This window comes from Salvia hispanica, chromosome 6, assembly GCF_029641045.1.
Source record: "Salvia hispanica isolate PSC_SH4W2 chromosome 6, Shi_PSC_v1, whole genome shotgun sequence".
NCBI classification, from domain to species: domain Eukaryota; kingdom Viridiplantae; phylum Streptophyta; class Magnoliopsida; order Lamiales; family Lamiaceae; genus Salvia; species Salvia hispanica.
In genome coordinates this window covers 24,038,186-24,055,840 of record NC_142697.1, presented here as the reverse complement: position 1 = coordinate 24,055,840, position 17,655 = coordinate 24,038,186, and the positions used below count along the sequence as shown (strand labels likewise).

Here is a 17,655-nt window from a genome sequence, read left to right as displayed (position 1 = left end):
GTCCCTACTCTGTAGGTGGCGATAATATTAGAAAATCAGCTTCACAAAATTTGGCAGTCCAACCGATGGAGACCATATATAAACATTTAGTTCATAATTATCGCTTAGATATTTTAGTTATGGTTTTTCATTAATTATCCTTTAGCCTTAAGGCAGATTAAGACTAATTAAATTCTGTTGGCATTTAATTGACTGGATAATTAAATCTTTCATTATCTTTAATATCTTAGTTTAGGAATTATTATTCTAGAATTTAATTCTTATTCATGTCATACTATAAGATATATCTAAAATAAAGTACATTATTTATAATCTTAATTAGACATGAAAAATTAAATTCATATAATTTCCAAGTTCAAGATTAGGAAGATGATTAATTATATTATTTAATGTAATCTTACATATATCTTATCTTATTATAGATTCAAGATATATTATATATTTAGGAAACTATTAAATTATTCTTATCTATATCATCTAGGATATAAAATATTCATAGATATAGAAAATAATCCAAATATTCCTAAAATCTAGGGAAATCTTCCCAAAATATTTTATTTCATTAAATAATATTATTTTTAATGATATCTATTAATTAATAAATTAAATAATCATTAAAATAATCTTTCGTCGATATCTAGTGATTCGAGGTTCGCACGAATCAACACGACGAAGATTTGAAGACTCCCACCGGAGACGCTCGCCGGAGCGGCAAGTTCGCCGCCCGACCGCCGCCGGCAGGCCGCGCCCGAAGGCGCGCGCTTCCTCCTTCCCTCGCGGCGAGCGTATGCCGCGACTCCCTCCGTCTTGCCGAGCATCCCGCGGCCACTGACCGCCATGCTCCGTCGAGCTCCCACTCAACCGACGGCCTCGCGCGAACCAGCAGCTGCGGCGCTAGGCGCAGCTGCTCTCGGTCGTGCATCGCCGGTGACGGGCGACTAGGGTTAGGGATTCTAGGGTTAGGGTTTATCCGGTAGAGCTTCGGCACCTCGGTGGTTCTCGGACGAGCCACCGTGCCTCATCTCCTCTCCAGCGACGAAGTCGATTCCGGCCTGGGCATGCGGTCGAGACCGGCGGCGCGCACGAGCCCTTGCTCGTCAGCGCGTCGCCGCTTGATCGTATCCCTTCGGCTCCTTTTTCTGTCGCGTCGAGTTCAATCGGGGCCGGCTAGGGTTTGCACGGGTTTCGCCGGCGGCGCGCGCGAGCCCTTGCTCGCCGGCGCGTCGCCCGATGCCCGACTCCCTCGGCTCCCACTCAATTCGACAACCCTACTTCGATTGCACGTAGTGCGATTCGTCCCGGCGCAAGCGCCGACGAATCGCACATCTCGTACGTTCGAATAATTCAAGTTCTATGATTCGAATGTTCTTGAGTTCAACATGCATAAACATAAATAATAAAACAAGAACACGCTTCGTAATCAAATAAGACATGCATACATGAATTTCGCGAAATTTAAATCCAAATAATCAGAGCCAAAAACTGGCTCTGATACCAATTGATGGGGCTGGCAGCGGAAGCGGGTGCATAAAACAAATCACATAATTATCAGATCTATTTAGCAGATTATTTAGACAAAAGCTATTCGCGCAAATTTCACATGTATCATGCTCATAACTTGAATCAATCATGTTTTAGAATATAAAAACCTAAAACATGCTTTTCTACGGAGCAGGAAAAATACCTTGTTTAATTCTCCAAAGAATTGAAGATGGCTAGCGACTTCTCCACGTGATGCTTTGAGTACTAGACCACAAATCTTCTCTCTGGTTCCCGAACTGTACTCTAATATCAGTGTGGGCTGATCTTACTAGAATACTAGGACTTAAATAAAGAAGACAGAAGAAATCCTTTTTGAAACAGGAGAGGAATTCGAAAATTCCTACAGCTTGTGAGAGCTGAAATTTTCGAAAATTTTAGCAAATAAAATTGTGTTATTTCTGTCTCCTTTATTCTCCTATTTATATTAAGTTCCTTTTGGGCCCAGACAGGGATCTATGGAAGGCTTTGGATATGGGCTCATCCAATTTACTTTTACTAATTAAATTGAACCCACAATTTAATATAAGTTATAATTGGAATATTACGAGCAGCCACTACAGAAGTAATATTGAACTCTCCCCATCCAAATCCGAAATTACAAGTAATCCGGGTTTCCGTTTATCTTTCATTTCCCGCGCTTAAGATTAAAATGTCCATTAATTAATTAATGTCTGCTATTGACTTAATTAATTAACTTCTTATTAATTCCAAGAGTGGACTCAGCATGAAACACTTATTTATTATTCATAGAGTAATCAAACTCCAACTAGCTAGGTTCCGAATAATAAAACCTTGTTTCGCGCTCCTCTTGAGGACATTATCAAACGAGACTCAGCTCGTGCACGATTCAATATAATAGCAATCCTAGCACCGCTAGATATCGATCACCACTGCCCAATATATCAGGATAATTGGGTTACGAAAAACCCGCACCATTTGATAAGTCAAAGCAATGCATAATCAATACCGTATGCTCAATGCTAACCTACATTGATTAAGAAATAAATATTTATCAAGACCTCGCCTTTCAGTAGATAGCCCAAGGCAAGTCTTGCTGTTAGATCCGTTCAGTGCTATACCACACCAATGTCATCTTATTTCAGTAAGGCTTAGAAATATACGGACTGACATTGCAACCTTTCTCGATGGGTAGTCTAATTCCATCTAGGTTGTGAAATTCATATTTTTCTTTGTTTAGAACTGACCGTATTACCTTAAAGTGGACGACGCCCACAACCGGTCTACTAAAACAAAGACTTAGACTTTGTTAAGTTAACTTATACATTTAAACATGCATTAACATCCATTAAATGTAAAACATAACAACATTATGACAAAAATAATCTGTTTTATTCATTGGAAAATAAAATAAGAGTTTTACAGTATTCAATCACTCGAAACGTGATTTCTAGTATACAAACTCTAACAGTGTGCCCGGCGCAGTCGTTTGGGATTCAATCCCAGCTACCGATAAATAGTCCAAAAACTCGGCACTTAGGTATTCGCCTCCGCGATCAGATCGCAGGCATTTGATACTCTTACCATGTTGCGTCTCTACTTTAGCCTTAAACTCCTTGAACTTGTCAAAAGTTTCAGACTTGTAGCGCATCAAATAGATGTATCCGATTTTCGAGTAGTCATCTGTAAAGGTGACGAAATATCGAAAACCGCCCTTTGCCTCGGTTGACATTGGTCCACACACATCAGTATGAATGAGCTCAAGTACTTCTTTGGCCCTATTCCCCTTTGATCTAAAAGATCTCTTAGTCATCTTGCCTTCGAGACAGGACTCACACTTCGAAAACGGTTCCTTCTCAAGACCTTTAATAAGATCTTGATCAACCATCGCATGAATCCTTCTTTCGTTGGCATGACCAAGTCTAAGGTGCCATAAGTACGTTTCATTCATTGAAGTTGAAGGTTCTTTTCTTTTCTTAGAAATTTTCGATGTAGCATTGAGTTCTGATTTACGTTGATTAAATTGTGTAGAAGTGATCGTGTACAGATTGTTTTCCATGATACCGCGACAGATATAAGAACCATCTTTCTTAATAACGCAATTGTCATTAAAAGAAATCGAATATCCATCATAAGACAATTTAGAAACTGAAATTAAATTTCTTCTAAAAGAGGGTATCAACAAAACATTCTTCAAAATCAAAAATCTATCACTAGAAAAACGTAAATAAACGTCTCCCACTGCAACGGCCGCCACTTTCGTAGCGTCGCCCAGCTGGACCTCTATCTCACGATCATGTAGCCGTCTTGTCACCTGCATCAAGTCAGGATCAAAACATATATGATCAGTTGCTCCAGTATCAATAACCCAAGTATGAGTAGATGTCAAAGCCAAACATGACTCGACTACTAGAGCATGGTGCATACCTGTAGCCTTGCCCTTTTTAGGACAATCTGGCTTCCAATGACCTTTCTCTCCACACTTGAAGCATTTTCCAGTTTGCTTCTTGTCACCCCGCTGTTTCTTCTTTCCCTTAGCATTGTTGACTGCTACTTGGTTCGGTGCCTTTTTCTTTCCTCTTCTAGCCTTAGAGCCAGAGGAATTAGGCGCGATACTCATCATAGCTACTTTAGCTTGAACCATAAGGTCCTCCGCCGACTGAAGTTCAGTCAGCAACTCTGCTAAAGTATAATTCCGTTTGTTCATCTCAAAGTTGAGCTTGAACTGCTGGAAGCTAGGGGGAAGACTCTGAAGGATTATAGTAACCTGGGACTCGGGATCGATCGTCCCTCCCAATACCTCAATCTGGTTGAGGTGACTCATCATCTCGAGGACGTGTTGCCTCACAGACGAGCCTTCCTTCATAGACTTCGTCATGATACTCCGAAAGGCTTGAGACTTAGCCGTTCGATTCTGAGTACCAAAAAGATTTGCGAGATTTGTCATGATCTCGGCGGCAGTTTCCATGGCAGAATGCTGATGCTTGAGTACTGATGACATAGAAGCCAACATGTAGCACTTAGCCATCTCATTCGCCTTATGCCACCGTCTATGCGCATCTCGCAATGCTTGGCTGGCACTAGCAGCCGGGACAGCTGGGCGTGGAGTAGTGAGTACGAACTTGTACTCTTCTGCTGTGAGAACGATATCCAAGTTTTGTTTCCATTCGATGTAATTTTGGCCTTCGAGTTTGTTTTCTTTGAGAATGGCAGAAAGAGGATTAAAAGACATCTTGACGAATTTTATTGCACTGCAAACAGAAGATTTTACTATTTGTCATAAACTTATGTAAGGAAATTGAGTAGATTAACCATAAAACTTTTCAAAATCTTACAACAGCCAAATTAATAAATTGTACCCTCCTCTGGAGGTAAATACGCATTAAAATTTTGACAATTTTACTGGTCACAGCACCGACGCATCAATATCTTCCTCCTCTGGAGGTCAACACGCCTAATGTTGCCTAAGCATGACCATCAGATTTAGCATTACAGAATTTTATTTCTACAACACACTCCCATAACAATGTTTATGTGCTGATAATAAAACCAAGCTATCTCATAAATTCTGATTGAACCCTGAAACTTGTAATTCCTTAGGATTATTGTCCCTACTCTGTAGGTGGCGATAATATTAGGAATCACTTTCTAGTTCATTCTATTTATTATTTGAGAAGTCCGCCCTTATGAACTTACTGTTTTCGTAGGATTATTGTCCCTACTCTGTAGGTGGCGATAATATTAGAAAATCAGCTTCACAAAATTTGGCAGTCCAACCGATGGAGACCATATATAAACATTTAGTTCATAATTATCGCTTAGATATTTTAGTTATGGTTTTTCATTAATTATCCTTTAGCCTTAAGGCAGATTAAGACTAATTAAATTCTGTTGGCATTTAATTGACTGGATAATTAAATCTTTCATTATCTTTAGTATCTTAGTTTAGGAATTATTATTCTAGAATTTAATTCTTATTCATGTCATACTATAAGATATATCTAAAATAAAGTACATTATTTATAATCTTAATTAGACATGAAAAATTAAATTCATATAATTTCCAAGTTCAAGATTAGGAAGATGATTAATTATATTATTTAATGTAATCTTACATATATCTTATCTTATTATAGATTCAAGATATATTATATATTTAGGAAACTATTAAATTATTCTTATCTATATCATCTAGGATATAAAATATTCATAGATATAGAAAATAATCCAAATATTCCTAAAATCTAGGGAAATCTTCCCAAAATATTTTATTTCATTAAATAATATTATTTTTAATGATATCTATTAATTAATAAATTAAATAATCATTAAAATAATCTTTCGTCGATATCTAGTGATTCGAGGTTCGCACGAATCAACACGACGAAGATTTGAAGACTCCCACCGGAGACGCTCGCCGGAGCGGCAAGTTCGCCGCCCGACCGCCGCCGGCAGGCCGCGCCCGAAGGCGCGCGCTTCCTCCTTCCCTCGCGGCGAGCGTATGCCGCGACTCCCTCCGTCTTGCCGAGCATCCCGCGGCCACTGACCGCCATGCTCCGGCGAGCTCCCACTCAACCGACGGCCTCGCGCGAACCAGCAGCTGCGGCGCTAGGCGCAGCTGCTCTCGGTCGTGCATCGCCGGTGACGGGCGACTAGGGTTAGGGATTCTAGGGTTAGGGTTTATCCGGTAGAGCTTCGGCACCTCGGTGGTTCTCGGACGAGCCACCGTGCCTCATCTCCTCTCCAGCGACGAAGTCGATTCCGGCCTGGGCATGCGGTCGAGACCGGCGGCGCGCACGAGCCCTTGCTCGTCAGCGCGTCGCCGCTTGATCGTATCCCTTCGGCTCCTTTTTCTGTCGCGTCGAGTTCAATCGGGGCCGGCTAGGGTTTGCACGGGTTTCGCCGGCGGCGCGCGCGAGCCCTTGCTCGCCGGCGCGTCGCCCGATGCCCGACTCCCTCGGCTCCCACTCAATTCGACAACCCTACTTCGATTGCACGTAGTGCGATTCGTCCCGGCGCAAGCGCCGACGAATCGCACATCTCGTACGTTCGAATAATTCAAGTTCTATGATTCGAATGTTCTTGAGTTCAACATGCATAAACATAAATAATAAAACAAGAACACGCTTCGTAATCAAATAAGACATGCATACATGAATTTCGCGAAATTTAAATCCAAATAATCAGAGCCAAAGACTGGCTCTGATACCAATTGATGGGGCTGGCAGCGGAAGCGGGTGCATAAAACAAATCACATAATTATCAGATCTATTTAGCAGATTATTTAGACAAAAGCTATTCGCGCAAATTTCACATGTATCATGCTCATAACTTGAATCAATCATGTTTTAGAATATAGAAACCTAAAACATGCTTTTCTACGGAGCAGGAAAAATACCTTGTTTAATTCTCCAAAGAATTGAAGATGGCTAGCGACTTCTCCACGTGATGCTTTGAGTACTAGACCACAAATCTTCTCTCTGGTTCCCGAACTGTACTCTAATATCAGTGTGGGCTGATCTTACTAGAATACTAGGACTTAAATAAAGAAGACAGAAGAAATCCTTTTTGAAACAGGAGAGGAATTCGAAAATTCCTACAGCTTGTGAGAGCTGAAATTTTCGAAAATTTTAGCAAATAAAATTGTGTTATTTCTGTCTCCTTTATTCTCCTATTTATATTAAGTTCCTTTTGGGCCCAGACAGGGATCTATGGAAGGCTTTGGATATGGGCTCATCCAATTTACTTTTACTAATTAAATTGAACCCACAATTTAATATAAGTTATAATTGGAATATTACGAGCAGCCACTACAGAAGTAATATTGAACTCTCCCCATCCAAATCCGAAATTACAAGTAATCCGGGTTTCCGTTTATCTTTCATTTCCCGCGCTTAAGATTAAAATGTCCATTAATTAATTAATGTCTGCTATTGACTTAATTAATTAACTTCTTATTAATTCCAAGAGTGGACTCAGCATGAAACACTTATTTATTATTCATAGAGTAATCAAACTCCAACTAGCTAGGTTCCGAATAATAAAACCTTGTTTCGCGCTCCTCTTGAGGACATTATCAAACGAGACTCAGCTCGTGCACGATTCAATATAATAGCAATCCTAGCACCGCTAGATATCGATCACCACTGCCCAATATATCAGGATAATTGGGTTACGAAAAACCCGCACCATTTGATAAGTCAAAGCAATGCATAATCAATACCGTATGCTCAATGCTAACCTACATTGATTAAGAAATAAATATTTATCAAGACCTCGCCTTTCAGTAGATAGCCCAAGGCAAGTCTTGCTGTTAGATCCGTTCAGTGCTATACCACACCAATGTCATCTTATTTCAGTAAGGCTTAGAAATATACGGACTGACATTGCAACCTTTCTCGATGGGTAGTCTAATTCCATCTAGGTTGTGAAATTCATATTTTTCTTTGTTTAGAACTGACCGTATTACCTTAAAGTGGACGACGCCCACAACCGGTCTACTAAAACAAAGACTTAGACTTTGTTAAGTTAACTTATACATTTAAACATGCATTAACATCCATTAAATGTAAAACATAACAACATTATGACAAAAATAATCTGTTTTATTCATTGGAAAATAAAATAAGAGTTTTACAGTATTCAATCACTCGAAACGTGATTTCTAGTATACAAACTCTAACAGAGGATCCCTATACTGGGCCGAACCAGTATGTTGACCGAATGTGGGTTCGCATTAGCAAGGCCTACCTCATATGCAAACCGGCTGGGGCGAAGCCTCGCACTTCCGAGCAATGCCGGAAACAGTGGCTTCGGTTGAGGCCTAAGCTCAGTCGTTTTGCCGCCCTCTACCAAAACAACCTGCGCATGGCGACCAGCGGCATGTCTGAGGAGGATGTGAAGAACCGAGCCTTGGCCCAGTATCCCGACAGAGAATTAAGGTTCAAAGAGTTTGACCAATGGGAGGCCTTTCTCGTGGTCAAGAACTCGCAAAAGTTTTGTGCGGGTGTCGACTCGGGCTGGAAGTGTTCGAAGATCAACGAATCCGGTGAGTACAGCAGCAGTGCTGGTTCGCACGAGCTCCCCGAAGCCGAGGAGGTGGCCCCGCTACCACGATCAGACTCTCGCCGTCGTCGTCGCCCGATGGGGCAACAGGCTGCGCAGCGGATGGCGAGGGGAAGCGGCAGCGGGTCCTACGAGGTCGAATCGGATGCCCCGGAAGGTCCAGGTACCGACCGCCTCGCCCGTGCGCAGCTGACGAAGACCCTGATGCAGAGCATGAGGACATGGTTTAGCACGCACGATCCTGTGTACAAAAGGCTTTGCAAGGATGTGGTCGACCAATGTCGGCGTGATTTAGGGATGCCACCCATTGATGATCATGGCGTTGAGATTGGGGGCGGGGACGTCGGAGGCGGCAGCGGCACGGGCGACGGGGACGAGGACGAGGAGGAATAGAGCCGAGGGTATTATGTAATTTTATTTTTAGATTATGTAATTTTTTTTAAGTTTTATGTAATTTTTTAATGAAGTATTCGAATTTTCCCGTAATCCGTGTCGACATTTTAATTCCGTAAATTTTATCCGTAAATTGAATAATTGCGGGAAGGGCTAGTGGAAGTCCTAGTGCAGTGGGAAGGGCTAGTGATGTGGCAGTGAAATGGGAAGAGCTAGTGCCGACGTAGCAGACAGTTTATGTGAGAAGGGTTAGTAGAGGTACTAGTGGGAAGGACACGTCTGGAGATACTCTAATCCAAATAGAACAAATTCCATTTTATAGAACAAATAGTGATGGGATGGGTTGGTAAAATCTAAAATGCGCATATTTATTTGTCTATTTTTAGGCTTATTTTGAAAATCTTGAGCAATAGTCAACTGCTGAACTAAAATGCAACCTCAAAAGAGTATTTGAGTGGTGCAGTTCTTCAAGAATTCAATCTCATGATCATCACAAGTTATTTTTAAATCGAACCATTTAGTTAAGAGTAAAAATTTCATTAGTCCAAACATATTATTCCATATTACTATAAGATTGGCTGAACACACTAGGTAATAGGACAACTAAATTTATTTAGGAGTAAAAATTTAATGGTCCGGAAATATATGAATGGTGTCCAATCAACAAATTAGATAAATCCCGTAGAAGAAAAAGAAAAAAGAAAAAGAAAAAGAAAATAGTGCAATGTGAGAAAGAGGGTTAAAATAGGAAAGCGTGGGCAGTGGCAAACACGTTAACAAAAATAGAGATGGGGTGTTTGTCGTGTAGTTAGGTGGGTCACTGCTCAAAGTCCATAACAAATTCAGGCAAGAGAATTACTACTACTTCATTAACCAATCTCTAGAGAGAGAGAGAGAGAGAGAGAGAGAGAGAGGCAGCATCCGCATCTCCTTCAGTTCTACGCATTTTCCATCTCGCTTCCGCCTTTTTCACACCCACACCCCCTTTTCTCTGCGCAAGTGAGAAAGAGAGAGAAGTTTCTTCCTTGTTGCGCAAAACAATTTCTACTTTTCCATCTTTCTTGTCATCTACTTTCCCCGCTTCCACCTGCATACACCAAAACGCTTGCGAATTTAGTCGGGGAACTTGCCTTATTTACTGCCCCATTCCATTATTAGCCCGATTGTTTGGTTGCATCTACACTTTCCTCCACTCCTTTTCAAGGATTTTTCACAATCCTTTTCGTCACTGCTCTGCTCTCTTCTAGGTATGGGAAATTGCTTTGGTTCCTCTGCAAGAGTTGACGCCACTCTCAGCACCACTTCTGGTAATTTTCCTTCTCTTTTTTTTTGAATTATCGATTTTGCGACTGCACTTTCGATTCCGACGATCCCGATTTCATTTTGTTAGAAACTGTGTGGATCTTGTTTGAACTCGATGTGCGGATACAGTTTTTAAAAATTAACCTAATTAAGCTGAATTTGATGGTTATAGGTTTATGTTATTTTTGTGAATTTTGGCTCTGATTTGTGCTTATAGTGAAAAAACATGTTTTTTTTTTGTTCCGTTTCCCTTTAGTTTCAATTATTATTACTTGAAGAAGCATTAATTATTTGTAATCTCTTCAATATAGAAATATGCTGTTTCTTTTTTTGTATACTGGTAACTTGGGAATTAGGGCAAGTGAAAAACTGATTCCCATTTAGAGATACTTCTTGTTATCTGTAATTATTAGCAGCCTCTTCTATTTAGGTAGATGTCTACAATTTCTGGTTATTTTCTACATATCCAACTGATATTTGTTTGTAAAGGACTCAAAACTTCTTGTCTTGATTACCCCTATTAGTAACTATTGTTTCTCTGTATACTTAAAATACAATGATCTTAAATATGGAGATTCGCGTTAGCATAGATGAATGCATTGATAGAAACTTTTAATCATGTATACTCACTGTCAGTTGACTCTGTATATAAAGGACTAGATTAACTCAAATATCTAGTTTCTCCGAATACTGAATTCATATATTGGATAAGTCACTTCAATCCTGTTTGTGCTGTTAATAATTGTGAATTTGTAAGAACAGTAGTACTAGTTGACAGGGGTAATGATCTCGCCTAAGTTTGCCTTTTAATTATCTCCAGAAGCATCGAGATTTGCCTGCAAAAACAGCAACTCATCAGCTCCATCCAACATAAGCATTCCCTCGTACAGTGCTAAAAGCAGTGCAGAAAGCCTCCCCACTCCGAGATCAGAAGCTGAGATTCTCTCATCCCCTCATGTGAAGGCGTTCTCCTTTAACGAGTTAAAGAATGCTACAAGAAACTTCCGACCTGACAGTCTTCTTGGGGAGGGAGGATTCGGCTATGTCTTCAAAGGATGGATCGACGAGCATACTCTTACTGCTGCCAGGCCTGGATCAGGGTTGGTCATTGCTGTCAAGAAGTTAAAGCCTGAAGGGTTCCAAGGCCATAAAGAGTGGTTGGTAAGTATCTGCTACTACACAGCTTAGTTAAATTATGTTTTCAAGTTTCTGAGAGTCTGGCTATGGTTTTCAGACAGAAGTTAATTACTTGGGTCAGCTTCGCCATCCAAACCTAGTTAAACTTATTGGCTACTGCTCGGACGGTGACAATCGGCTATTGGTCTACGAATTCATGCCAAAAGGAAGCCTAGAGAATCACTTGTTCAGAAGTATGCATTATCTTTGTTAAGTTTGTCATATGAATATTACTCTGTATATAATTACTTCAACACTATAGTTTGTATTTTCGTGTTGTGGGGTGTGATCTTTTGTTAATTCAGTTCTAATTGCTTTTGTGTCCGTTTTTCAGGAGGGCCTCAACCTCTATCTTGGGCTACTAGAATCAAGGTGGCTATAGGTGCTGCCAGAGGCCTTTCTTTCTTGCATGAAGCTGAAGAGCAAGTCATATACAGAGATTTTAAAGCATCAAACATTCTTCTAGACGGGGTATGAACCCAACTAGTTACACTGCTAACCTTGTTAATGAGCCATCCATTATCTTTTCTCATTGACAACTTCATTTGGGGATGCAGGAATTCAATTCGAAGCTGTCCGATTTCGGTTTGGCAAAAGCTGGCCCAACTGGTGATAGGACCCATGTGTCAACTCAAGTTATGGGTACACATGGATATGCTGCACCTGAGTATGTTGCCACAGGTGAAACAGCTAAAACACATCATGCTTTTTTTCCTTTGATAACTTGCTTATCTTTTCCTTTGAAGATCCACAAAAGCATCTATCGTCTATGTTCTAACAAAATTCTTGTCGTTCTTGGTCTATGAGCAGGTCGGTTGACAGCAAAGAGCGATGTTTACAGCTTTGGGGTGGTTATGCTCGAGCTGCTATCTGGGCGCCGTGCTGTTGACAAAACGAAGGTAGGTGTCGAGCAAAACCTAGTGGATTGGGCAAAGCCATACATGGGCGACAAGAGAAAACTGTTCCGCATAATGGACATCAAACTGGAGGGGCAATACCCTCAGAAAGCAGCCTTCACCGCTGCCACCATTGCTGTGCAATGCCTGAGCCACGAGGCGAAGCAGAGGCCTCGTATGGCGGAGGTCTTGGCCAAACTGGAAGAGCTCCAAGCGCCCAAGTGCGCAATCAGACACTTGAAGACAGACAATCAGCAAGGTGAGCACGTGCCCATTTTGCAGTCGAAGCACCATTCGCCTATGAATATGACACCGTTGGCATCTCCTGTGCCAGCACACCGTAGATCCCCCCGTGTAAGATGAGGCGGGTTGCTAGTTGTTGTATGCTTATCATATGATATTACCTTAATATTCATCTGTAAATTTCCCACTTAGGATCACATTTTCGTGTTCGTATTGGTGGTGGATTGTGGGCTTATGAGTGAAATCTAATATCTGTATTATTTTTTTGGGAGGGAAATTCAATATGAATTGAATCCGAGATCTCTCCTTTTCACATAAAAGAAGCCCATTTTATTTCCTTAATAGTAGTGGTAGGTGTTACCGAAACTCTTCTTTTCCTTATGGATATGCTTTTTTTGGATCTTTCAGAAACGATTTATCCTTCCTTTTGTCCTACTTACTTAGTTTTCCTTTATTGGTGTCTAAACCTTCAAGACTAAGATTCACAACTTGATAATTTATCTTCTTTAATCTCCATTCATTTTATACTAACATAACCTTTAATTCTTTAAATGTCCCATTTATCTTTAATGGTGTTAAATTCACATGGAATTGGCTAAATTCCACATGTAAGGAGTTTGATAAATTGGGCCGAGAATTGCTCATGAATCTCCATTCTCAAGGTCGTTAACTTTACTGTCAAGTTACACATGTTTGTCACATGATTGTGAATTGACTGAGACCAGTCAAACTTCTTTGTAGTAAGCTCATTCGTTATGCTTCTACAATTAACTAATCAACCAAACTCGATCGTGAACACTCTATAATTTTCTTAATGAATTCCCTTCTTTTCTGTCATGGGCAAAGATGACCTCAAATTTTCTGCCATTGTCATTCTCATAAGGCTCAACCTGTTTGATCACTCCCAAGTCTTAATTTAGACTTTCAGTTACGGAGTTCTCATCCATAATGATTGAGATTCCTTTTCCGTTAGTATGACATGGTCCAATATCTTTACACCCAGCGTAAGCCGGATCTGTTTGGACCAATCTCCATAATTTTGCCCATTAATTTAATGACAGAGTTAGCATATGCACACAAATTTTATAAAGCTGCAACATTTATACATGCTTATCTATAAGTGCTTGAGTTCTTTAACATAGATGTATAAACTATAATAAAACTTTAAATAACATGCATTCAAGCAACCTTTGGGTAATACTTAAGCACGTGTACTTTCAGCGATGCTAAATTATACTCCCTCCGTCCCAAGGTATTAGACCAACTTTCCCTTTTGGGATGTCCCAACATATTAGACTCATTTCCTTTTTTAGCAAAAAGCATCTATCTTATTTTATTATCCACCTATTTTTTTCTCTCTTCTCTCTCCTACTTTTTCCCTCTCTCATTCTTTACTCTCTCCACTTTAACTATTTAAATATCAATTCCTTAAATCATGTGCCCAAAAGAAGTGAGTCTAATACTCCGGGACGGAGGGAGTATACTTTAACAATTAATCAAACTAAACATATATCAAATAAGCATGTTGCCTTTGGGTGTACATACTAAATGACACATGAATAAATGATTAATTCACTTCGTATTTATTAACTATGTACAATGATCCACCTTTAGATGATCTCCTAGTATATAGATAATAAAATAATTGATCAATCAAACTCTTATGTCATTTATAGCTAATCTCTATAATCATAATCAATTAATTAACATTTATCATTTTCAATAAATAAATGCAATATAACAAGACCACTTTGGTGATAAACAAGTTATATATTATTTAAATATTGAAATCTTTAATGGGTAGAATATCCTTATATTGCTTTAACATTTCATAAAACAATTACCCAACACATAACGGAAGCATATTTAACCAAAATCGAAAAATCCAAGACCATTCAAATTTCGATTTTGAACTCACATAAATGGTGAATTAACCAAATCTAGATTGACTCTGATACAAACTGTAAGTCATATCTCAATGCTTTAATGATTCGATAATGAAATCTAGTTCTAGATTTGAATTAATTCAACCATAGCATTTACACTATAAGTGGAGATAAAAAATCACCAACCTCCATCCAAGCTTTCTCACTTTGATGTAGAGGTTGAAATCAGCGGCGAATCAAGGTGGGGTCGAGTGGGGTTGGCTGACTATCTTTTATGGGAGTATCTTTTATATTTTCAGTGTGTATTTGCCGGTACCATATGCACATATTTTATACACACTTAAATGGTATGAACCAAAAGTCACGCCGGTTCATTTACATAAGAAATAGAGACCGAATCGAAGTTAGGAATTAGATAAAGTAAATTAAGAGTAAGAACTTTGCAAAGCGTGTATTACCTTCACCAGAAATATAGCCAGAATTTTTGGTAGAAATTTTCCGAGTATTGACCATTTTGAATGTATGGATTCAATCTAGATGGTTAATCTATCGATTAAATGATGAACTGATAGACAGAAGTTCTGAACCGTAGATGAATGTGGTCGATTTCAGTGGTATTTTGCCGGTGATGATCGATGGACGATGAAGATATGAAGACAAACTAGGTTTGGAGAGAAGTTTTGAGAGAGGAGAGAAGAAGATGCAGCCGAAAACGCGTGAGCGGGCATGAGTAAATTTTTTGAATTTTTACCCTAATTATGAAATTACAAAAATACCCCCGCATTGAAGTAAATTGAGTATATAATGAAGTGTGAAAATTAACCTTTGATTATCTAATCTAATCCATCAAATTCAAGATCATGTGGTCAAGATTCGGTTTCTAGTTTGGTCTTTAAGGGTGGATTTGTGGTTAATAGGACTTAGGGTTTAGGGATGTACTAATATGCTAACTAATTTTAAAGTGCTAACGTACATCCAATCACGTGCTGCCACGTGGCACGAAAAATGCAATATTATATACAGCAAAATGCAATATGCATTTGTAAAAGTTATAATTGAATTTCGACAGATTGCATTTTTGTTATATGCAAATTGCATTTTTTATTGTTGAATTTTGCATTTTCGATATTAACTATTTAATTTGCATTTTATATCTATACGGATTGCATTTATATATGTGAAAAAACAAAACTTAACAATATAAAATGCAATTTATGTGAAAATGCAAAACTTAACAATAAAAAATGCAATTTTCTTATAACTAAAATGCAATCTGCGGAAATGCATGAACAACTTCACAAATGTGTATTGCATTTTTATATATACAATATTGCATTTTTCGTGCCACATGGCAGCACGTGGTTGGATGTACGTTAGCACTCTAATTAAAGATGCGCCATAGTGCTCCCCTATATATTGGTTGGTTAAATTTTTATGTTTATGTCATGACAAGCGACCTTTTGGTCATATGAAGGGCATTTTGGGTAGTGAAAAAAGTGGAACGGTTAACTACCTTTTTTTTGTGGGCGGATTTTATGGGATTGATTAAAATTCATATCATTTAAACGCCAATAATTAAGAGAGAGAGAAAATATAATCCGTTCTTCAAAGCAGACCACTCCAACACAATCACTATTCAACCCAAAAACCCTAGAAATTTAATTCAACGCCGAAGCAGCAAAATCTCTCATCGGCGACGACGATTCTTCCAACGATGGTGTACGCTCTCGCTTGGCCAGAACAACGAAGATTGACGGTAAAGGTTAGTTAGCAACGCTTTGAAAAAAGTTTTAATTTAGATTTTTGGTAACTGATTCACAATTTCTGTGATTTTCGCTTGCTGGCCACAACGCTTTTATGTTCAAGTTTTTTTATCGTTTTTCCATTTTTTTTTTCTTTTATTGATTTTTCAAATAGTTTCTGAATAGTATAGAAGGAAACATCTAAAACCAAAATTCCTTCCATTAATTAACCTCCTAAAGGTATGTCACTTGAATCTGTGTTTTATGTTATTCATTTGGTAACTGAATTTTGTATTAATAAATTTGTTTATGATTTGGACATACTAAAATTAATTATCGTGAATAGCAGAAATGGTTAAAGATGAGTAAAAGATTTTGAAGCCTCTATCCCAAAAATTGATTCTATGAACAAGGTGACAAAAGATCCAGAGAAAGGTATAATTAGTGAAAAACTGAATAAATTTTTTTCTATCTACGTGTTATAGTGGAGCATTGACACAAAATTGTGTTTTGGATAACTTTTAGATAATTTTAGGTCATGCTTACTACTATGCCCTAAAAATATACTAAGAATGACCTCATTTAATTGTAAAGGTACAATGGTAGAGAATGCTGATGTAGTTGAATTACAAAAGAAAACTAATAATGCAGTTGAAGATGGTGGAGAGAGAGGGCCAGTGGAATTGTGGACTATCACCTAGAAAGAAGGGTGTGCTTCAGTATTTAATAGCTAAATAATGTCGTCTGTTGATGGTGGCGGAAAATAATCATAGCGTCATTTTGAATAAAGTGTCGGCATCCAAACATTATGAAAAGGACAACAAGAACGCGAAGATCGACGTTGAAAAGATGATAGCAAACTACAGATCTTAAGCAATGGTTGTGTCATAACTTAAAAGACTGAATCTCTGTTTCATTTTTTATAGTTTACCACTGTTTTAAATTAAGGATGTTTCAACAGTTCAGTTTTACAGAAATTTATGTCATATAAAATGCAACTTAGAGTCATTGTGAGAATTACTCCACAATGTCATACTCTTTTCAGTTTGTGTCATACTAATTGAACTTTCAAGTCATTACATAATACATAAGTATACCAGGAAAACGATATTCGAATTCGTCAATGTGAGTACCCCAGGATCAATTTATGTCATAGAAAATGCAACTTTGGGTCATCGTCAGAATAACAAGACATTAAATGTTACTACCTCTGTACCTGAAAATTTGATACAGTTTACTATTTCGGTCCGTCCCTGAAAATTTGATACACTTCACTTTTACCATTTTTGGTAGTGGACCCCATATTCCACTAACTCATTCATACTCACATTTTATTATAAAACTAATACTTTAAAAGTAGGACCCACATCCCACCAACTTTTTCAACTCACTTTCCATTACATTTCTTAAAACTCGTATCGGGTCAAAGTGTAGCAAATTTTGGGGGACGGA

The 17,655-nt window shown here is 38.7% G+C and overlaps 1 protein-coding gene and 1 long non-coding RNA gene across 3 annotated transcripts; both read left to right on the top strand.

The window, feature by feature from the left end:
* Positions 1-9,844: 9,844 nt before the first annotated feature.
* Positions 9,845-12,917, top strand: LOC125205566 (putative serine/threonine-protein kinase PBL3). 2 transcript variants are annotated; one of them, XM_048104596.2, is made up of 6 exons: positions 9,845-10,265; positions 11,084-11,421; positions 11,495-11,630; positions 11,771-11,907; positions 11,994-12,117; positions 12,247-12,917. In XM_048104596.2, exons 1-6 carry the CDS (start codon positions 10,208-10,210, stop codon positions 12,693-12,695), a joined length of 1,242 nt encoding a protein of 413 aa, XP_047960553.1. In that variant the 5' UTR covers positions 9,845-10,207; the 3' UTR covers positions 12,696-12,917. The 2 variants fall into 2 exon arrangements, with proteins under 2 accessions (XP_047960553.1, XP_047960551.1); XM_048104594.2 differs by having other exon boundaries at positions 9,846-10,265; positions 11,081-11,421.
* Positions 12,918-16,085: 3,168 nt separating this feature from the next.
* LOC148923400 (uncharacterized) lies at positions 16,086-17,150 on the top strand. Its single transcript, XR_016132350.1, has 2 exons — positions 16,086-16,223; positions 16,798-17,150. It is a non-coding gene; the product is annotated as an uncharacterized LOC148923400 (long non-coding RNA).
* The last annotated feature ends 505 nt before the right edge of the window (positions 17,151-17,655 follow it).